The following is a 21922-nucleotide window of genomic DNA, read 5'->3' as shown; positions in this document are numbered from 1 at the left end:
AGTTAGTGTAGTCCATGACCTCTACATCTCTGGTCAGTGATTAGGGCCCCAGTGTAATAAATGCGTAAAAGAATAAAACAAAGACAATTTCAAAGAACTGAGGGGAAAAAAAAAAAAAAAAGAGGGCAAGGAATTTCTTTTGTGGCCAGAACATAAATGTTGGGTTCCCATTACTCCCACAGTGCCTCTTTCAGTAAGGAAGGAAGTTTCTCTAGTTCTACCCCTACGGGTCCACCGAGAATTGAAATCGGCTGAAGCCACAGCTACCACCAAGAAGCAATACTACGGTTACATTTCCTCCCTTATATGCAGTTTCTGTCCCCACTCCCTCTTGTCAACACCACTGCTCAAGAAGGCATGTGATGAAGCAGCCCAGGGAACTGATCAATAGCAACATTAAAAAGTCTTTTCCTTTCCTGGGCTAGCTTTGCTGGGTTCTTGCTCACTGCACAGCTGTACGAACGCTTATGACGGGGGTGAGGGGCCAGAGAATAGGGATAAATGGCTGGAGAAAGGGAGGCTCAGCCTCCTTTTGTCAGGGATGCTGAAACTGCTCAGGAAACTATAGCTTCTCTGTTCCCTCCGCTGCTGCAGACACAGGGAGCAGGAACGGGCGGAACCGAGTCCGAGGGTGACAGAAAGCAGCACACTGGCCCCGCAGCTTTCTCCTGCTTTGTTCCTGAACAGATGGAGCTGACTCAGATTTTTTGATGCTTCTACTTAGTTTGTCATTAGAAGACACAGTCATTTACTGCTCTGTGTGTGGGGTGACTATCCACGAGGCTGAAATTGCCTTTCCTTGCATTTCATCTGCATTATGATTTTCGATGGCCGTCTCACTGTCTCCTTCAGTGGTGCTGGTTTCACTCTGTGAGGAAGACTTAAAGCAGACTGCTCATCTTCTTTCCAGTGGTTTTAGGTTTGGTCTTTTAACCTTTAGACTTTCCAAACTGGGTAAGTATGCCATGCTGGTGAAGAACATGATGAACATGTGAACAGAGTGGTTTTGGCCACAGCCAGAGAGACTTCTTCCTCAAGAAAGCAATCCTTTCATCCCTCAGCTTGTGTTGGAAGGAAAAGGAAGGTGACCTGGTGTGGTGCTTCCTTCCCAGCAGGAAGCTCTCCTGTGGCATTTACTTCAGTATGAGGATGGTGAGGCACTGGAACAGGCTGCCCAGAGAAGCTGTGGATGCCCCATCCCTGGATGTGTTCAAGGCCAAGCTGGATGGGGCTTTGAGCAAACTGGTCTAGTGGAAGGTGTCCCTGCCCATGGCAGGGCGGTGGAACTAGGAAATCATTAAGGTCCCTTCCAATCCAAACCATTTTATGATTCTATGATTTACTCTGTTATGAAGACTATTTTTTTTCCGCTAAAGTTAGAGAATGCCACAATTTTCAAGGATTCACAATATTTTTGTCAGCACTTCTTTATCAGTCTTCTGCTGCAATACTAAAACAAACGAATCTCACTATGGGAAGTATAAGCTCAAAGCAGAGAGAGGGCACTATGGCGGAGCCAGATGGGAGCTACAATGTTGAAAGCGAGCTGAGAGCCTCAGCTCTACAAAACTCAGACTTTATTTTTCAGGGGCATGAGAAAGGCGTCAGATACTGGGTTTGGAAAAATTGCAGGTCAGAGTTTGGGCTTCAAAGTCTTTGCAGCATCCAGAAGTACACGGCAATAGTGTGGAGTTATAAAAGACATGTTCCACAGTAATGTCATTTTCATACTCGACAATAACGAAAAAAGGGAGTAGCGGGAGAAGACTGGAAAACGGGACTTTACCATGACACTGGATGGGGAACCCAACATCGTGAACACAGCATGGAGATCAATTCCCCTATCTTAGAAAGATGTTAGAAGCAGAAACAGCTCAAAGAAGGACAAGTATGGAGTGGCTTACATTTCTGGTATCACTAAAACCACCAAAATTTGCTAGCTGGCAAAAACTGAGGTGGTACACAAAGGGCGTGTATAAAAAGAATGAATGTAATGGAGAAAATTAATAGGAAATTATTGTTGTCTCTTCCAACACAAGAGCAAGCAGATCTTGGTTCAAAGCCAACGAACAAAGGTGGTCTTCACATAACAAGCAGGTGGAACGTCTGTGGAACTGCCTGCCAGAGGACACTGTAAGAGCCAGAAGCACGTACAAATTCACAAACGGGCAACCTGATGGAAGGAAAAAATCATTAGGGGGTATGAAATGTGGTGACAGCAAATGCTGCTGAAGAACTCCCTGAGCTCGGAGAGCTGGGAGGATGCCCCAGGGAAGTATCACTAGACAGCTGAAGCATCCTTGTGCTCTTCCCTCAGCATTCACCACTGGCTACATCTGGAGACAGGACGTTGGGCTAGACAGACAATGGGTCTGACCTACCAAGGCTGCTCTTATGCATAGAAATGCAGTGTGAAATAAGCCACGTAACACAAACCAGGCCTTTGGTAATTCATCTTCATGGCTCCTGTATAGAAAAAAACAGTTGCCCAGTGCAGGCCTGAGTGTCCTTTCTTTGTAACTATACTTTAAGTGAAAATGAAGTACACCATTAAACTGTTATGGTAATTTATCCTTACACTTTCTGCTCAACAGGTTTGCTTTGTTTTAAAAGTATGTTTCTGTGATACTTATAGCTATGTATATGTAATTTTGTGGTTAAAGTAAAAGAGACAGGAAAACCTTGGTTCCCACAGGAAACATAACTCGACCTCTTGCAAGCAGGTAACATTTTTGCCGTATCAGTGTGATAAAGAACTTCAATGAGAGACAAATCCTGCCAAGGTTTACACCTTCATGCAACTGCCTGATGTGACTAGCTTGAGAGAGGGTAATGAGATTTTTTCTACGATTTGGATTCTTCTGGAGGATACTTCTGGGTGGGAATGGGGACCTGACACTGTTCTGGCTGTCAGTAAACGATGTGTCAAAATGCCATCTCATGAGTTTGTTGAACCTGGTCCTAAAGGCCAGTTATGTTTTCACAGAGGTCTCCAATGGGGCAGGAATGTTTTGCGCTGGCCGGGGAGGCAGAAAGAGAAGATGACAGATTTTGCCAGTCATCTCACTGGAGATGGGGAGGGGAAAATACTCCTATGCCCCACCCCATCGGCAGTGGGGTCTCTCCAACCACCCTTGTGCACTTTTTTTATTATTATTTCCAAAGAGCGCCGTGTGATACCGGTGGCGACCGCCTAACACCGGCGGTACCTTCGCCCCACAGGCGCGGCGGGGGCAGCGGGGGCGGCTGACGGGCCCCTCCTTGCCCACGCCGCGGGGCAGAGGCAGGGCGGGCTGCCCACAGCAACCGTACAGGCGGCGCGGCAGAATCAACCCCGTCCAGTCGCGTAACCCTACGGCCGTGCCGCGGACACGCGTGGGCCTCCCCACCATCCGGGCCCGGGCGTTGTTCGCGGCGGGGCCGAGGCCCTCCTCCCTCGCCCCCGCGCCGTCGGGGCTATTGTGGGGCGGCGGGGCGGGCAGGGCCGGTCCCCTCCCTGTCCTCCCTCTCTCTTTCTCTCCCCGCGAATTTACCCAGCAGTGCTTTGGTGCGGGCGCGTTTCCGCCGGTTTTTCCTGTTGGAGAAGGGAAGGGGGAGCTGTTTTTTCTCTCGCTCTCCCCGCTCGCAGTATATTTTGTATCCCTTTTCTCCTCCTCCTTCTCTTCCTCCTCCTCCTCCCCGGCTATCTTTGTCTGGCTCGCAGCACCCCGCTCCAGCCCCGCGCCCGTACCCCGCCGCCGCCGGGACGCGTAGCCCCTGCCCACCGGTGCCCGGCGCCGTTTCATGCGAGGGCAGCACCGCGGGGAGGGCTCGGAGGCGGCGGGGGCTCCGCCGCGGCGGTGGGCGTGAGCGCCCCATGCCAGAGCGGGGCCGCGGTTGCCGGCTCCCGGCGTGAGCACCGCCCCGCCGCCGGCCGGGCCGGGCCGAGCCGAGCCGTGCCATGCCCGGGTGCGGGGTGCACTGTGAGGCTGCCAGAGGCTGCCGGCCCCGGCGCCGCTCCTGCCGCCGCCGCCGCGACATGGTGTGAGCCCGCTGCCGCCGGGGACGCGCGGGCACCCACCGATCCACCCACCGACCCACCCACCGACCGGCCGGCCAGGGCACCGCCGCCCGCCTCGAGGGGGATCCAGCCCCGCACCGCGGGGAGACAGACGGACAGCAGCACCCCCTGTTCTCCCTCCTTCCTTTCCTTTACCTCCGTCTCCCCCCTCCTCCTCCTCCTCCCACCATCCATCTATCTATCCATCATCCCCCCCCCTGCCAACCCCTCCCAATGCTGAAGAGTTTCAACCCGGCGGGGCTTGAGTGAAGAAGGGAAGGGCGGAAGAAAGGAGAGGAGCTCCGCGCAATTCACAGCTGCTTCGGGGAGAGGGTAGGCGGCCTCGCTATTATTTAACACAGAAGAAAAAAAGGAAAAAAAAAAAAAAAAGGAAGAGACGGGAAAATGGCGAACGATTCTCCTGCAAAAAGTCTGGTGGATATCGACCTTTCCTCCTTGCGGGTGAGTGCCGGGGTGGGGGGCCGGGGCCGGCGGGGCGGGGGCCGGCGCACCCTTGCCGGGGCGGCCGGGCCGGGCCGGAGCTGGGGCCGGGGCTGGGGCGCGGGGGGCCGGCGGTAGCGTGGGGGGAGCCCCGTGGGGGGAGCCCCGCGGGGGCGGGCGGGGGGAGCGCGGCCCTGGGCTGCTTTTCCTTTGTTTGCATGTATTGGCATGTGCGTGGAAAAACAGGGCGCAACAGCTGCACGCCGCCAGCAGCCGGGCTCGGTCGCTGGGCTCTGCCAGCAGCCATCGCCTCGCAAAAATGTAACCCCGCTTTTTTTCTTCTCCCCCCCCCCCTCCACTCTGCCCCTTCTCCTCCCTTCCCCCCTCCCAGGACCCCGCTGGGATTTTTGAACTGGTGGAAGTGGTTGGCAATGGCACGTACGGGCAAGTCTACAAGGTTTGTGGCAGATTTTATTCGCCTTTTATTATTGTCATTTTTCTAGAGGATACCTGGCATCTCTGCCGGGCTGAGCACACGGCTGATGACGAGCCACCCGCTGGGGCAAGCAGCACAGTTAGGGATGATAAAAATGTTGTCCTTGTCATTGTTGCTGCCTATGACAAGTTTGTCAGCCTCTTGGCTTCTGCTTTTCCAAAGGGGCACAAATTACTCTCCCAAGTACCCATCCTGAAATTATGAAATAGTGCTTTATTGTCCTTATTCCCCCCTGCCAAGAAATGACCAAACCCAGTGGACCCTGTCAGAGTGTGTCCAAACTATACAAATGAGTCCATGGGCTTATTCAGAATTACTGCTGGCAGCCCTCATGGAAGTTACTGCTACTGCTGCAGTGACTTCAGACAAAGGCATCGGCCTTCATTAAAATTGTCCCCTGGTTTCCTTGTTGGAAAACCTTCAAAGTGCTGAAGCTGTTGAGTCGGGGTGAACGGTGCTGCATCCGGTCCCACTGCGCTGTGCAGTGATGGGGGAGTAGAGTGACAATAATAAGCGATCGAAGCAGTGAAGCTGATTTAGTGAAAATCAGAATTGCCAGAATAACCTGCTTGACAAGTGTATGACTTTAAAAAATTGAAATCGGAGAGTGCCCATGTGGGTGTGAAACTAGCCCTTTTTCTTTTTTCCCTTCCAGTGGAACAAACAAATCTCGAGATTGCATGACTTTGCAGTGAGGATGACTAATTATTCACACAGTCTTAATACTTGGCTGAAGACGGAAGGCTCTAGCCTTACATTGCATAGAAATGCAAGGCACATTTGTAGGGGGAAGGAGAGATAACTGAAAGTAACCGACTATTCCTAGCTGCTTGGGTGTTGGGTTTTTTTGTGTGTGTGGGTTTTTTTTTTTTTTTGTTTGGTTTGTTTGGTTTTTTTTTTGCTTGTAAACAAAGCAGTATAATTGGTGAGTTTCCCTGATGGCAAGATACTGCTGCTTGCAGCTCCAGTAACTAAATAAAGCGCTTTGGTGCCTCTTCTGCAAATGAAACACATGTCAGTTTGTTTTGAGGGCGTGAACCTCAGCCTTCATGATGAAGTAGTCTGCGCAGCGTGCGAGTTGCATTTTAAGACTAGAAGTGGGATAACCAGGCAGCTGCTGTTGGCAGAAAGCTGGAAAAAGGGATGTGGCTCAAAAGGCTAGAGGAGAGGGGGGAGATGGATGAGAAGCTGCATTTTGACACTACTGTGACTGTTAAGTTTTTTCTGAAAAATTAAATGACACCATTTATTTTTTTTCTTTTTCTGTAATCCTCTTACTCCCAGAGTTTGCGTCGTCTGAACCCTTCTTATAAAAAAAAATGCAGGGTGTGAATGTGTGACTTGAGACTCTCCTGTTAATTATTGCAATTTGGTGCATTGTTTCTTGGCTTACTTGTTAACGAGCTAAGTCCTTGTTTGTTTAACTGTCTCGACAATAGAGATCTTTAATTTCATTTTCTTTCAGTATGCTAGAAGGCTCCTGGCATAGTTAACACTAGCAATGAAACTCAGCCCATGCAAGTATCGACTTGGAAGAGTGAATGAACACCTGAGGTCTAAGGGCATCGGTGTCATTCTGATAACGGGGAACAGCAGGCGGGTTCGATCGGGGTACTAGTTTTAGCGTGTGTCTGAGATTTCCCTACCCTTCCCCTCACTGGTTAGACAGTGATGGAAATGTTTTGTCTTGCCTGCTAACTGAGGGCATCATGGTTTGGGTGTCAGGAATTAAAAGAAATAAGTAAGTACTGCTTTGCTATGGAGCCTTTCAGACATTGACAGGTGTGTAAGTTTGGGTTTGCACTGCTACTTCATAGGTATTTGGCCACGGTTGTGGACACAATGGAGACAGCCAACAGAGTTCTATATAAACAAAATATACCAAAACAAAAAACTTCCTTGATGTGATTAAACCTCTTCTTCTTGAAAAAACGCAGTTATGTAAAAAAAAATATAAATATATATATATATATATAAATATCAGTGCAATAGCAGTGAAATAGTACTTAACTTTTTGCAGCCGCTGTTTTGTTAGGAAAAAAGCTCCAGGGACACCTATAGATGAAACTGTGTATGTTTCCAGGGCTTTTGGAGGAACTGCATAACGGAGGGAAAAATGTGGTTACACTATGTTTGCTTGTTGCCTTCCGCTTTCTTTTCTACCCAGCAACCTCTCCTTGAAATCCCTCTTCCCAAATGGTTTTATTTCCCTTTTAACCGGCCTGTCATCGCGAAGGTCTGGTGGGGGGCAGTGAGGTGTGTGGGGGGCAAGTTGTCTATGAGGAGCCCATGCCGAGGGGTCTTTGGGGCAGCGCTAGTTTGATGTTACTTCCACATTTCGGTGTCGGCATCAGCGATGATGTCACCGGGCACGGGGAGCGGGATTGGCTGGCGACCTGCCACTGCGGGGGGGACGGAGGGAGCGGGAGAGGGCATGACGTTATCTCTTTGTCTGGCTCATACACCCCGGCGATGATGATACCGACCGAAGGTCGTTCTGCCTTGCTTGGGGAGTCTCCTCTCCAGCACTGGGAAGGAGACTGCGCCGACCTGTTGAAAAGCAGAATGTAGTCCTGGTTTTCTCTTCTTTGCCTTAGCTGAGCCTGCTGGCAATAGCTCAGATATATCTAGCTAGAGATACTTCTGTCTGGCTAGAGATGTGTTCAGCCTGGAGAAGAGAAGGCTCAAGGGAGACCTTATTGCGGCCTTTTAGTACTTAAAAGGGGCCTGTAAGAAAGATGGGGACAGACTTTTTAGCAGGGCCTGTTGTGAGAGGACAAGGGGTGATGGTTTTAAACTAAAGGAGGAGAGATTCCGTTTAGACATGAGGAAGAAATTTTTTACAATGAGGGTGGCAAAACACTGAGCCGGGTTGCCCAGAGAGGTGGGAGATGCCCCATCCCTGGAGACATTCCAGGCCAGGCTGGATGGGGCTCTGAGCAACCTGATCTAGTTGAAGATGTCCCTGCTCATTGCAGGAGGTTGGAGTAGGTGACCTTTGAAGGTCCCTTCCAACTCAAACTATTCTATGATTATAGATATTTCTACCCTGGCCATTCATTTAGGTGTATAGATGTATATAGAGATATATATAGATATAGATAGATAAATATACACACATGAAATATGAGGACGTTCTTAAGTTGTTTGGCAACTAAATGCAAGTGGAGTTTTTCCCTGTCATAGAGCAGTGTGAATCCTCCTGGGATTTTATGCCGTTAAAGTGGGTTGCCTTATGTGGAATGGACCTGGGACCTCAGTGATGAGGTATTAAAGAATACTAAGTTTTCAACTGCTCCACTTAAAAGTCCATAGAATTTACGTTATCTTCATCTTTGTAATTTTGCTTACACCTCTCCTGTGTGAAGGATTCTTGCCTTTCAAGAGGAGCTTGTTACATGCTGGTGAATTGAGGGGAAAAAAAAAAAAAAAAAAAGAGCCTGATGCACCCCCATCCAGGGTGCTGCCAAGGAAACGGGGTGTTTTTGGGAAGTCTTTGCCCAGGGCAGGGGAAGGGGCAGTGACGGGGGTGGCTCATTCATCCAGGGGCAACGCAGAGCTCCTCTGCTGATCACCTGAAACCCTGGCAAATGAAAGGCTGGCCTGAAGTTGTTTTTGCCCTGTTGTAGTTAGTTTAAAATTTAAGGATGATGGCAGGGCAGAAAGGGGGACGTTTTTGCACATTGCGCCGCACGTAAGTTAGAAAGCAAAGGGTTAAACGTTGCGAGGCAGAACCTGGCCGCGGAACCCCCTTGAGCCTGTAGCTTAACGCTTTTAAGGAGCCCCCAACGCCTCTGCTGGAGTACGGAGGGAGAAATTTCCCTTCGACAGATTGGTATCAGCTGATGGGAGCCGAGGGGCATGTGCGGGCTTGTCCAGAGCCGGCAGAGGAGCATCCGGACCCGGGGCTGGGCACCCCGGGCCCTGGGCTCAGCGCCCCTCACTCCGCATTTAAGCAGCAAAGTAGTGAGGTGAAAGCAGGGAGTGATGTGAGTGGCACAAAATTCAGGGGAAAAAAATGATGTTAACCTGCAATTGTGCTTTTTATGCGTGCTGGTGTCTTGGGGGGTGGCTGTGCCTCCCATCTCCTTCCCTCCTGAGCTCAGCCCTGCTTTATCAGAGCACTTTGGTGTAGCTGGAACTTGTAGCCAGCTTACCAAGTGATTAGCTGCCTTAAGGACTTCTTTTGATCTTTTGCAAATAGTGGAGAAGCATTTTTGACATTACTGTGGTTAGATTTTAGTTTTTCACATCCAGTAGTAAGCTTAATTTGAAGTTTGGCTCACACAAAATGAAAACACTCCTGAAATTTGCCTCAAGATAAGATTTGAGCTGGCTGTGTTTGCTTCTTTTTTTTTTTTTTTTCCTCCTTCTTTTTGACTCTTTTTTTTTTCTTTAATGCAAAAATGACCTGTGAACTAAAGGCATTGGTTAATATTTTACAAATCTAAAAATCTCTGCCATCCGATCATTCATAGAGGCATAAAGCTTATTAACTTCGCTGTTGAGGCTGAGCTATGTTAACTTGCTGAGTCACTTTCTATTTTTTGGGGGGGTATGTGTATGTTTTTAAAGACAGCTTACAATTTAAAATAGCTGTTGTGAGTGTGCTGTTATGTCTCACATATAGGCATCGTAATTCTCTTGTAGCGGTAATGACTGGGGGAAGGATATTCTTGTGCATGTTCTGAAGCATAACAGGAGCGCACCAGAAGGATGAGAATTAGGGATGATACTCCTAATTGCCCTCAATGAAGGCTGGTGTGGCTTTCTAGGAGCCTTGTAATAGTTAATTCATAGTGAAGGCTTCTTTTGTTGATTTATGTTGCAGCCTTCCAAAACTGCATGTAAATGATGTGTATTGTCTAACTGCTGGCTCATAAAAGGAAATGATGTAAGATGTAGTCGTTTAAATGCTGATTTGAAAATAAATTAAAACTTGGATAAATGTTTTCCCACGCTAAGGATACTCTATTTTGTCTTAATGGACTTTCTATCTTACAAGGTGACTGTGTTGGGGTGTAGGAAGAGGGGACAGTGCCTGGTATTCTCTACTAACTCAGTTGAATTTTTTTTTCCCCCTCTCTCCTCTTTCTTGCTGCTAAAGGGACATCATTGTGGATTCAGATGATTTTGTTAAACATGAATACAATTCCAGTCTTATCGCTATAAAGACAAACTGTACTGAGGATCAGTGAGGTCACTGGCTTTCAGGAACTGGTCCAGACCAGCTCTCTTAACTGTGAGCTGCTCTTTTTCCCTTCCTCCTCTGATTTTCCTTGGATGGTGGTGCAAACAGAGAGTTTGTTGCTGGAGGAATTGGGAAGGACAAGGCAGTGGCTGGAACACCGACATTTCTCAGGGTCCTGCAGCTAGATATAGCCCATAGTGTTGTTTGCCCCCATCCCTCATAATTCTCCTCCGAATTGGCTGAACTTTCGACCAATTCTCGATCGCACAAATCCTTCTTAATTAAATATACAAAAGCTAGGCAGGTGGCCAGTGGGGATTACTGATATTTATTTTTATTAAAAAAAAAAAAAAAAGAAAAAGAGAAAAGAAAGCAACCTGACAATTATGGGTAACCACATGTCGCTCTTGTTCTTCATCCCCCAGTCCATCTGTCTGTTTGTCAAAACGTCTTTTTTTCTGTGTCTTGTCTTAAATCAAACTCCAAGCTCCTAGGGCAGGGACTTCTTATTCCTGGAGGAATTAGAAGAGGGCCCAGCACTCTGGGACCTCGGTGTGTGCAGGTCTTCGAGGTGATGGATGTAACAATACAGCCCTGAGTCTTATGCTGACTCCTTGGAAATGTTTTCAGCTTTCTGTAGGAGGATTTTTCAACTGATGTGGATAAAATTTCGGTTGGAATAGTCTCATACTCTCTCCTTGCTTTTTATGTGTATGTACTCTTTCCCTGTTGGCAGTGGTAAGGGGGCATTTCCCCAGGCTTGCAGAGGTAGATAGATGATTTGACCCATGAAGGTCTCAGCACCTTGCTCCAGGCATGGGAAAGGTGAGCTTTATTCATAAGGCCCAGGATAGCGTTTTTTGTTAATTTAGGGATATTGAAGAAAGAAGGTGAGACAAACAGGAATGTACATCTTCCATTTCCTTGCTTTATTTTTCGTCTGTCCTGTTAATGTTATCAACTTCCAGGTGCCAGAGCCTTGCTAGTAGTATACAGAAATGCTTTTTTTGGCCTGTGCGATAACGGCAGGTCCATGCCTCCCACCCTAGGGGCTGATGTAGAGCAATGTCCCCAAAGGGAATCCAGCATTACAAGAGGTATTCACCCTTTGCATTTCCCTGCCTTTAGCATATACGTTTTTTACTATAAAGTTTTGGACTAGAATGCTAACTGACTTTTCTTATGTGGTCTAGCATGTGTTTGTGTGTATGTCTTATGTTCTACCCGTCTTCTGCTCAAGAGGTACTTTCTGTTGCAAGCGTGATTTCAGCTGGTTAGGTTGTGTACCTACCTTCTCGAGATCTGTTTTCCTTGGAGAGAAGCGGTATTTTTGTTTTTCCTGTTTTACATTTCTGACTATACACTCTGGCTCCACCAGAAGTAATTCTCCCTGCCTTGGGATGACGTTGTTATTTAAGCTCAATAGCATGGACTTGCACAATGTGAACTTGACTGTAGTCAAAAGTTACAGTAAGATCCTTATCTGCGGCATTATTTTAGGTCCCAGTCCAACTCCTGCTGGAGCTGGTGGAAAGAATTCAAGTCTCTTGAAACGAGAGGTGCATTTGGGAGGGGATCACATAGCTTTGCACAAGAGTTCTTATCAAATACCTTACATTTGTAGCATTATGGGTACTTGATTGTTTCTTGGGTCAGCATGGGCTCAAAAAGAGTTACTGTTGGCTGTAAAAACAGGCAACTATGAAAAGGGAGGGGGAAAAACCCAGGACTGTGTGTACTCTTTGGGAACCTTGAGGTAGCTTTGAATGTAGGAAGCTTGGAGATCTTGATATTGCATCTCAGTATTACTTCCAAAGTGTATTTTCTGCACTGGTCACAAACTGCTGAGCACTGCCAAATTGTCAAAATGTTGGTGTGAAGTTCATGATGCCTCTACCTGACTCTTGTTCCTGGTCCCCTGTCTAGCCCTGAGCAAGGCTTGACATATCTCCTTCTAGGTGTCCATGGGGCTCAACAGTCCTAACTTCTGTGGTATTTATTTCACTGTTACAAAGATGGGCAGAGCAGCTTTTTGTAAGAGAAGTGAATGCAGACTGGAGACAAGACAGCCCTGCAGGCAGAGAATCCCCTTACTCTGCTGGGCTTTGCCATCCTGCAGCAGCGTGAAATCTGCTGTTCTGCAGGTAATTCATAACTATGACTTGACCTCAGTGATGTTGGTTTTAATTTACTGCTGTTTGGGAGACCTGTAAAAGGACCCCTGAAGAAGGTTGAAATTCCAGAGGCTGGGGAATGGAGATGCCCACCCTTACAGAGGACTGGCACTTCCACAGCACATAGGGACAAGGTGGATGTATGGATGGAGTGGGCTTCTCTCCAGTTTAGTTAGAAATTGGTGCAACTCCTGTCTCAAGTGCTCTGTGCAACTCACTGTAGCAGGCATGAAGGGTATTGACATTTCCCTGGGGCTTCCCCGTGCCCTCCCCCTGCTTGATCTTCCATCATACTGACAACTGAAGGACCAAATCTGTGGGAAGATGTGGAGTTGGGAAGATAGTGGGACAGCTCAGAGAGAAGCAGCCTAGTAAAGATGAATTTACAGAGGAAAACAAAGGGCGAAGAAGCAGCTGGCTTAAATGTTGAGAATGAATTAGTGCACGATTCATAATTGTGGGAAACAAAAAGTGGTGTGGAGTCACAAAAGTGTTTATTATCAGGAAAAGTAAGGGCAGCTATTTGTCAGTAGAAATACATTAGCATATATAATTTATATTAAAAAATATATATTTATATATTATGAAAGAGATTAGATTTTACCTATGGCAGTTCACTAGCTTTCCCTCCAGCTTTGAGCTTATGCACACCAGAGGAAGGTTTATTGACTAGAGTTTACTGTGCTGATTTCAGTGCAGCCTGGGCTGACGAGACCTCCCTCAGCCCACCTAGCTGCATTGTGACTGTGTGCCAGAATAAGTGATGTCTTTTGGGAGCAGATTGTTGGCAAAGTGCTCCATTCCCACCGAAACCGTGCCTCCCTGGGTTGCTCTGCCGCTGGAGCTGTCATTAATCGCTATACAAACAGGACACTGCAAGTGCCAACAGGTCCTGATCAGCCTGTCTAGTAATAAAACAGCTAATGCAGTAGAACTCCTAACATGGAGGCAGTTATACTGGTATTGTAGTGCTTATCTGGTGTGTCTCTGTCACCTCCCTCTGGAGCTGTCCCATGGCGTGTTGATAAGAGCTGCTCTCTGTGCAAGGATCGCAGTGACTCATGGGTTTGTACCTGGGGCTGAAGAAGTAACATGGGCTGTAGGCACATGGTTTCTGGAGCCAGGTAGTGCTACTCCTGGAGAAGGTCTGCTGCAGGCTGGGGTCAGCAGCACGGCTGCTGGGGATGTTGGTGGTGCACCATGGCCGCTGCTCTGCTTTCTTCCATATGTGCCCATAGTGCCTCATTAGTGCCCTGGGGCTGCTGGTGAGGTCCAGTTATTGCTCTTCCAATCACCCTGGCCAGGGAAGCCTGGAGAAGAGAAGGCTCTGGGGAGACCTTATTGCAGCCTTTCAGTACTTAAAAAGGGGCCTATAAAAAAGATGGGAGCAGACTTTGTAGTAGGGCCTGTTGCGATAGGATAAGGGGTAATGGTTGTAAACTAAAGGAGGGGAGATTCAGTTTAGACATGATGAAGAAATTTTTTACACTGAGGGTGGTGAAACACTGGCCCAGGTTACCCAGAGAGGTGATAGATGCCCCATTCCTGGAGACGTTCCAGGCCGGGCTGGACGGGGCTCTGAGCAATCTGATCTAGTTGAAGATGTCCCTGCTCATTGCAGGGAGTTGGAGTAGGTGATCTTTGAAGGTCCCTTCCAACCCAGACTATTCTGTGATTCTATGAAGCCCTATAACAGAGGTGTCAAAGACCTCTGCTCTGTAAGATCCCTTTGGGCCTCTTGCCTTTGCAGTTTTGGAGGCATGGGTGCTGCCCTGCTCCTTACCTGCCTCTGGAGGCTTTGCTTCTAGTGCCACTCTCTACATGGAAATGCTGCTTCCGACGTCCATCTGTAACACCCATCTGCCTGGTCTTTGGTTTCTCACTCTGTATTGTCTAATCCTCAAAAGTGACTTTTCTTTTTGATAGGCCTATGGAGTTCCCCTTAGCTTCAGTGGACAACTTAGGGCTCTGAAAATCGGGCTGGTTTTTTTTTGAATATTCAGGTTACCATCATTTTATGCTGTAGCAGTTCATGGTATGGACTTCTTGGGTTTATTTCCTGCACCTGGCAGCTTCACCATAAGTCAGAGGTGAAATGGGAATATATTACTTAGGTAGGTAGAAGAATGGCAGCAGCTTGAAATACTCGGTTGCACCAAATCTGAGTTTTATTAACTTCCTGAGGACTACCAAGGCAACAGTTTATTCCTGGTGGTTTACCTCAAGGCTGATGCACTTTGTTTTATATTTTTGTATTTGGAACTGTTAAAAATTACTTGGAGTCTTAAAAACACAACAGTCAATTTCAGTTAAGCTCTGGTAGCTTCAGTTGCTTCTTCCCAGGATTTTGTGAGAGTAGCTGTAGGGGATGACAGTGGGCAAGAGTTCATGATTCTAATTTAAACAGTAAGCTCAAAACAAAACAAACTTGTCTCAAAACCTACCCCCTACACTTCTTGCTATCTAATGGTATTGGGTGCTTTTGTTTTCAAACCCAGGAAGGAAAAGCTTAAAGTCCATGGGCCTTCATGTGTTATAGTAAAGTATACTATGCTGTACTTGGGTTTATGAGTCTTAAAGTCTGAAACCCCTCAACATTACTGCAGTTCATTGTTTTTCTTCATCTTTGTGCCTCACAAAGTGAATTCAATAGAATACCTAAAGGGAAACACAACTGTACCCATCTTACAAGGCTGTTGTCAAAAGGGAGTACATGTAGCTGAGTTATAAACCCCTGCAGGTGGGGGTACATAAAGAAAATCTAAATGTGGAAGGAGCCTCAGCTGTAGTCCACTAGCATGTGCTACTGCAATAATCAAGATAATTGTTGGGGGAACTAGTGCAGCAGTGTTTGCATATAATGATGAGGTGTTTGCTGACTGGTTGATCTGATTGAGTTTCTTTTATGTTTCTTAAAAAAACCTGATAGCACTGTCTATCTCCAGTTATATTATGATGACCTGATAGGTGAAAAATGCAGTTTGTAGTGAGAACTGCTGATATACATGTCTCATCAGTAATTTTCAACTTGTTTCTCTGCAGTGGGCTTGGATGAAAGGTGCTTAAGTAGTTGAGCTGCCTACTGTCCTTTCACTGTCTAGATCTGAGCTGTGTACTCTAGAACTCATAATGTAATGGTATAGGACAGGTGAATGACTTCTGGAGATAACTACTCTAGGATAGGTAAATTGCTCTTTACCTGGGTCTTTGTTAATTATAATAGGGTGAATGTCTTAGTTGTATGTCTTCTAGATATCTGAGGTTGGTCAGGTTGACCCCACCCTGCTATGCATGTAGTAGCTCCTACAGTCCATCTTCTTTGTGGGATATACAGTAGAAGTGAAGATACCTTTGTAAGTGGATGTGTGAAAGTGAATGACATGTAAAACCCCTCTTGGCCTTCGCTGGAAGGGAAACATCCTAAAAGACTTCCCAAAAGACTCATAAATAAATGACCTGTTTTTGCATGTCTTTACCAGGAGGTGAACGTTCTTGCCTTCGGTTAGTATCTCTGCACTCTTATATGAAGGCTGGGAACTTGAATATAGTCAGTTTTTCTTTTCTACCAAACTTCTGAGGGATCTGGGTGAGAAGAAATATCAGGGTGAAAAGCAGTCAGTGCCTTGTGTCTCCTCTCTGTGTCCTCAGCAGTAAGCACTGGGGTCTTTCCCATTCAGATAAATTGTACTTCTACAGAGAATGTATTCATTCCAGGTTACTGTTTTTCAGGACAGAATTATAGAAATACTCTTTTGATGATGTTGATAAGGGTCATAATTAAGTGCCGGACATTCAAGCTGTTGTTTCAAAGGTGTGCTTCTCTGCAAGGTGTCTTTTTCCCATCAAACCTGTTTGGGTTTTTGTTTTTTTTTTTTTTTTTTTTCCCAGCCATGTCATTGCGTTACTTCTCCATAGCTGTAAACTCAGCTAATAGAACTCAATCTGTTTGTGAATCTTATTTTTAAATCTCAAGCTGTTGAAAATCCGAATATCTTTTCTCTAATTAACACTTGGGTTTTTTTGAGGCAATATACTGCATGCTCCTTCAGCAGTTACTGCCGACATTCCTGAAGTACTCGAAGTTTCATATTCCACACCATTTGTTAAACAGAACTAGCAGTTGCACGGTAATCTCCCGTATAAGCACAGAAGGAAGCAGAGCTCGTGTGCTTCTCTGATACTCAAGTTATCCACTGTGCTTTACTTTGGAGTGAGGATGTGGGAGGGAAGTACAGCAGGGAACTGATATAATTTGTTCCCAGCCACCCAGGAAACATGTGAGAGAGGTACAGTCCAAATCTCTGAATGCAAAGTTCTGTACTTTAATCAAAAGACATCCCTTCTTTCCCTTAGTGATAGCCAGGGTCAGCTTTCACCCTTACCCAAGCCAAAGAGAAGGAAGACTTTGCATGTTGTCCCTCTGGTCTCTCAAGAGCTGCCCAGAGGGAAGCGCCAAATGTTCTTGGGTGACTGGGTAGGTGAATCTCCTAGGGCTAACCTCATGGTACCCCTGTTAGTTTTACCTGTGTTTGCAGTGGGTTTATTGTGTGCTGTCTTGCAGTTGGTTGGGTTCCTATGTTTAAATGAGTTTTGCAGGAAGCCCTATATTGAATAGCTCCTATTTAACTGTATTGCTCTCTGTAACAGAGGTGTGGCAGGTATTAGGATATTTACTATGACTAAACAGCAGCATTAATACCTTTAAAATTGGTATATTGATGTCTGTGAACAGGTATCACAATACAGTGATAGCTTTAGGGGCCTTTTTCTTTGTATGAGAGTTCTTGGTTGATTTAGAGAGCAAATAAATAACATTTTAAAGCCATGTAACACAATCAAGCAGGTTCAACCGAAAATGCAAAGTGATGCTATATCCTTAGTTTATCCTTCAATCCTGTGTTATTTTGGCAGACTAAGTAAATGATGTACTGTTGCAGGAGAAGGAACAAAAGTCGTGGTGCCGAGAACTACGGGGAAGTCTTGGATGGCAAGGAGCTCCCTGATTTCATGGCCAGTGTTTTGTACACCAGTGCTGTACCAGGGGTGCTGTCAGAGAAGTCCCAACACCCCAGGGCCTGGCGCTTCGGCAGGGCGGGAACACCTCCAGGCTCCCTTCAATTGTCGCCTTTGCCTGTGATTCTGCTGTGATCTTGCGGGGGGAAGAAAGAGTGCCAGTCTATTAATAGTGACGGCACAGGCTTTCTCTTCTTCAGCTGTTAAAAAATCACGGGAATGCTTTGAATAAGAAATTACCGAAAAATATTTTTTTTTTGTTTTTTTTTTTTGATCGGACTGTTGGGAATGGTGTGCTTTGCTCCTTCTTCTCCCCGATGTGAAACACAATGAAGTACTCTGATTGGACTTGTCCTTGGGGGCTGTGGAGAATGCTTTGTGCAGCTCCCCCTATGTGTTCTAGGTGCTTGCCAGGAGTTAAATTGTGGAGCGATGACAAGTGAATATGGAGAAAATGTTTCAAGTCATGTGAAAGAAATGTTACTTGCTAAATAACTTGAGTGTTAAAAGAAGAGATGGGAAAAGCTTTTCTTAGCCTTTGTGGAAGTCTTATATGGCAAGGAATGAAAATCTTTAATATTGACCTAATTTTATTTGTATTTAAGATCAAAGAGCTCTTGTGAATGAGCTGCTTGTCTTATATGTCACTGGCTTTATGGTTTTCTGAATGGTTTGAGGCAGTAAATCAGTTCTGAGTAATGCTACCTTTCCTTAGGTTTCCTCTGAGGTAATGGAAGAGTGCTCTGGTTTCCTCTTCAGGAATAAAAATATATTAGTTACTGAGCAGACTTCTTTTTGGTTAAGTTGCTGAGTTTGGAGGTGTCTTCTCGTGGGCAGAGTGTCGTGGCAGTGCTGGCATTGGCTTTTGGGAAAGGAAGAGAGAAACAGGCAATGAAACTGCTGTCGTTGACAGAGCCACTTTGGTTGCAGATCCACCCCTCGCTGTGATCGGGCTTTGACTTTGGAGCGTCCTCTTCTTCTGTCGCTCTGCACCTCTTAGCTTTTTGTCAACAAAGCATGTAGTCAGCATGTGCTGTTGTTGTCAGGAAATATGTTTTGTATACTTGCGGTGTGGATGCACTGGGCTATAGGGGAAAGGAGAAGATTTTGTTTCGTATTCCCCACTGGTAGGATTTCCTATAGCAGAAAGGAGAAGGGAAGGTGAAGCAGACAGCTGAAATGCCCTGGGTCGTATCTGGTTGCTTTATTCCAGCAAGGAGAGGAATCCTGTTTGCTTACACAGTACAGAGCTGTGCTGAAAGCACTGGGTTTTGGAGATACCTTGGCTGGCTGGAGAATCTACTGACCCAGTAGCACCACAACGTGGGTTTTAGTCTTTCTCTGTAACTCAGATAGGAGGACATGAGAAAAGAGAATGTGACCAGCTTTTCAGATCTGTAAAGATGGCATCAGCCTAGTTTGTAGATCCTTGGGAGTTTGGAAACAAAGCCAATAGCCTTGGGTAGTAAAGTGTTGCATTACTGTTAACACCGGCTCACCCTGCAGGATCAATATGCTTGGGAGAGGAGGCGAAATTCTTTTTGAGGTTGCCATCGTCTGAACTGTTGACTGACCTGAAATGGCACATGTACACAAAAACCCGCTGAAGAAGGTGTGGGTGGTACGATACCTCTGGGGGGTTAGTTTGGTCTGCGGAGCTTTGGCTGCTCGCAGGTCAGTGGTGGTGGATGGTGCTGACTCGGCAGAGCCTCTTCTCACCTCCTCTGCTCACAGCTGGTGCTCGTTGTGAGGCCGAGAGGTGCCCAATAAACACAGGATCCCATAAAGCCACTTGTGTTGCTGAATTTTGCCAGAACCTGGCTTTTTGTCAAGGTTAGCTGAGAAGTTGGGAGTGTGTTTTTCCTTCCAAGAACTCTTGGTTTAAAGCCTTATTAATTGTATGTCAGTTACCATATGTGTTATGATAATAACCAAGAGTGGAAAGCACTAGATTTATTTCGGTAAACATTCTACCTAGTAAAAATTTAATAGCTTGTCCGCCTTCAAAGGCCGTTCCTTTTTTTCCTCTGCAGACTGTGCACCCAGCAGCAGTACAGAGTGTTTCCCTGAGTGCCGTTGTTTATAACCTGACCTTGAGATGCTGCTTTTCCCAAGAGGCGGATGGGGCTGTTCCAAGGATGCTCAGTCCTGAGTTTCTTTATGAGGCGCAGATTGGGTTTGCCTCTGCTGCGCTGAATTCTGTGAGTTTCTTTTAATAGTGACTATGGGCGCTTTGAAAGATGATAAAAACAACACGCTGAAGTGCCTAGGGACTTGCGTCTGAATCACAACTGTCAGCAAAACCACGTAGTTTCGGGAACCGTTCTGCGTGACAGTAGAAAAAGTCTTGTGAGTGCCCAAGCCAAACTTCTCTTCAAGAAATATGTGATTTCATGATTTGAATGTTTCAAGGGAAATGTTTTGAATGTCTTCGCTGTCCTAGGTTGGCACAAATAATATCCTTAACAGATTATGCAGAACGCCTGTATATTTATAATTTAAGAGCTGTAAACGTCATTTGAGAGAAAAAGAAGTGCAGTGGAATAAGAACATCGTAGAGGTAATCCTTCTTATTGCGGTGTTCAGGTGTATATTGGTTTAGTTGAGATTATTTTTCTAAAGCTAGAAGTACTTTGCCTGTCCAGGATGAGGCCCCATCTGCTGAAGCCAGTGGAAGTAAACTGGATATCAGCCTGGCTCTGCAGCTTGGGGTTAGAGCTGTGGACAAAGGCTTACACATTTTCTTATTTGAGCCCATGTTCTCTCCTAGTCTTGAGGGGGGAAAAAGTATTCTTTCTAGAAATATCACTTTTTGAAAGTGTCTCATGTTGTAAACTTCTTTGATTTATTCTTTAATGTTTTCTAATAGAATGAATTTTCTATTTTTACCCTTTTTTAACTGTGGCGAATTTCTCTCCCTTTCTGTGGTTTGTTTCGTCATTCTTGCTCTTTTGCCTCACACTCATCTGATGTGGGTGAATTCCTCCTGCCGCTCTCCCTTCCTCTAAACTCATAATCCTTTGCATTTCTTCCTCTAGGTTTGTCTGTGGCTTTATTTCTTTTTTTTTGGTATAAAAGTAACTAACAAATAGAAGGGATATGGTTAAATCCACATGACCTCTGGTATTGGTTGTAGTTCTGCCAAGATGAGTGAGGTTTGTTTGTTTTTTCATTAATGTGTTTCTCCACATGCATTCTGTACCTTCTTTAGATCTTTTTTTTTGTGGTTTCTTTTTACCATGGCTTTCTGAAGAAATGAGGCTCTGTCCATTTTAGCCTGTCCTCAACACTTTCTCAACCTCAGGGCTGACTTCAGCTGTGTTTTGGTTTGGGATATGAGTCTAAAATCATTACAAGTTCCATGAAAAATAGATGACGAGGGAGATGGGAGTGGGAGATGGGAGTGAGTGTGCCTCTTTGCTATTCTCCTACCCCTTGCTTCCCCATGGAGAAAACCCATTAAAGTCCCTCTTCATTGGGCATGGGGAAGATCGATGCCCAAGATGAAGGCTTCAGGCCTACCTCTGTTTGCGGCGCTGTTTGCCTGCGAGGTGGAGGCAGAGGGGTCACAGTTCTTCATTTGTCAGTTGAGCCAAAATGAGAAGGAAAATAGTCTCTGGCCAGTTTTTCACTCCACGCTGGTAATCGCCCCGCACATCCCCTTGTCTTTTGGACAAAACCATGGTGCCATCTCCTGAAGTCAGGGGATTCCCTGCCGATGAAGGAGCTCCACCCGGATGCTCTCTCCTAGGGCTCCTCTCTCAGCCAGGATTGAAAGTGTGATGCTTGTATATGCAAACTAAAGCGCATCCAAAGTCTTTGTCTAGACAAGGCGCGCTGCCCTTGACACATGCTAAGTCTGTATAGCTAAAGCCTCGGGTACTTAGCATGTGCTAACCTCGGGCTGTAAATCCAGGGCTGGACAAGCCCCCTAAGGAGGTGGTGGACAAGGTGGGGGTTTCTTTGCTGCAACCTCAGCTGGTGCCTGAATGCAAAGCTGCTAGTCATAAACCCTAGATGATTATTCTCCTGTCAGCTCCTGTCTGAATAGGGGCATTTTTGTGACACATGCTTGTTTGCTCATGTTTCTCTTTTAAGCAAAGCAGTTAAACGAGGCAATAACCACCAGTAATTCAGTGCTCCGTTAAGCATGTAATAAACCAAGCCCCAGATCCCTCCGTCTGGAGCCATGAGAGACTACTGCCCTTTGTTTCTCTCTTAGAGGGGAGAAGGGAAGGAATGGGGCACAACTGACTTGTTTGGTGTGGGCAGGACAAAAGGGTGGCTGGACAGGGGAGAGGTGTGACTTTCAGGATGGGCATCACCATCCATCCGCAAAAGTGCAGAATCAAAACCCGGCCTTTGCTTTGTGCCTGTGATGGCAAAACATTGTGGAATCTGCTGCAGATTTGCTTACAAAGGGGTTGCATCTCCTCATGGTTGGTGATGGACAAAGCACTGGGTCTCAGCTCATCCTCCTGAGCAAAACTGGCACCTTGGTAGCTACAAGGCTTGTTGTCTTTTTCTGACATTTAATCCAGGTGCAGCTCAGCTGTGGGATAGGCAGT

The 21922-nt window shown here is 46.3% G+C and overlaps 1 protein-coding gene across 13 annotated transcripts in view; it reads left to right on the top strand.

Annotated features, from left to right (window-relative positions):
* The first annotated feature begins 3990 nt into the window (after positions 1–3990).
* The window catches only part of MAP4K4 (mitogen-activated protein kinase kinase kinase kinase 4), a 163585-nt gene continuing 145653 nt past the window's right edge, over positions 3991–21922 (top strand). For 4 of the 13 annotated variants that reach the window (XM_065829518.2, XM_071808234.1, XM_065829511.2 and 1 more), the window contains exons 1-2: positions 3992–4501; positions 4872–4937. In XM_065829518.2, the coding sequence (XP_065685590.1) occupies positions 4445–4501; positions 4872–4937 (123 nt within the window). In that variant the 5' untranslated portion in view covers positions 3992–4444. Of the gene's footprint in view, positions 4502–4871; positions 4938–21922 lie in introns of all 13 variants that reach the window. The other 9 variants (XM_065829519.2, XM_071808241.1, XM_065829515.2 and 6 more) reach the window with 4 other exon arrangements.

This window comes from Patagioenas fasciata, chromosome 1 (genome assembly GCF_037038585.1).
Source record: "Patagioenas fasciata isolate bPatFas1 chromosome 1, bPatFas1.hap1, whole genome shotgun sequence".
Lineage (NCBI taxonomy): Eukaryota > Metazoa > Chordata > Aves > Columbiformes > Columbidae > Patagioenas > Patagioenas fasciata.
Note: the sequence above shows the minus strand (reverse complement) of the source record. Positions and strands in the feature narration are given on the sequence as shown.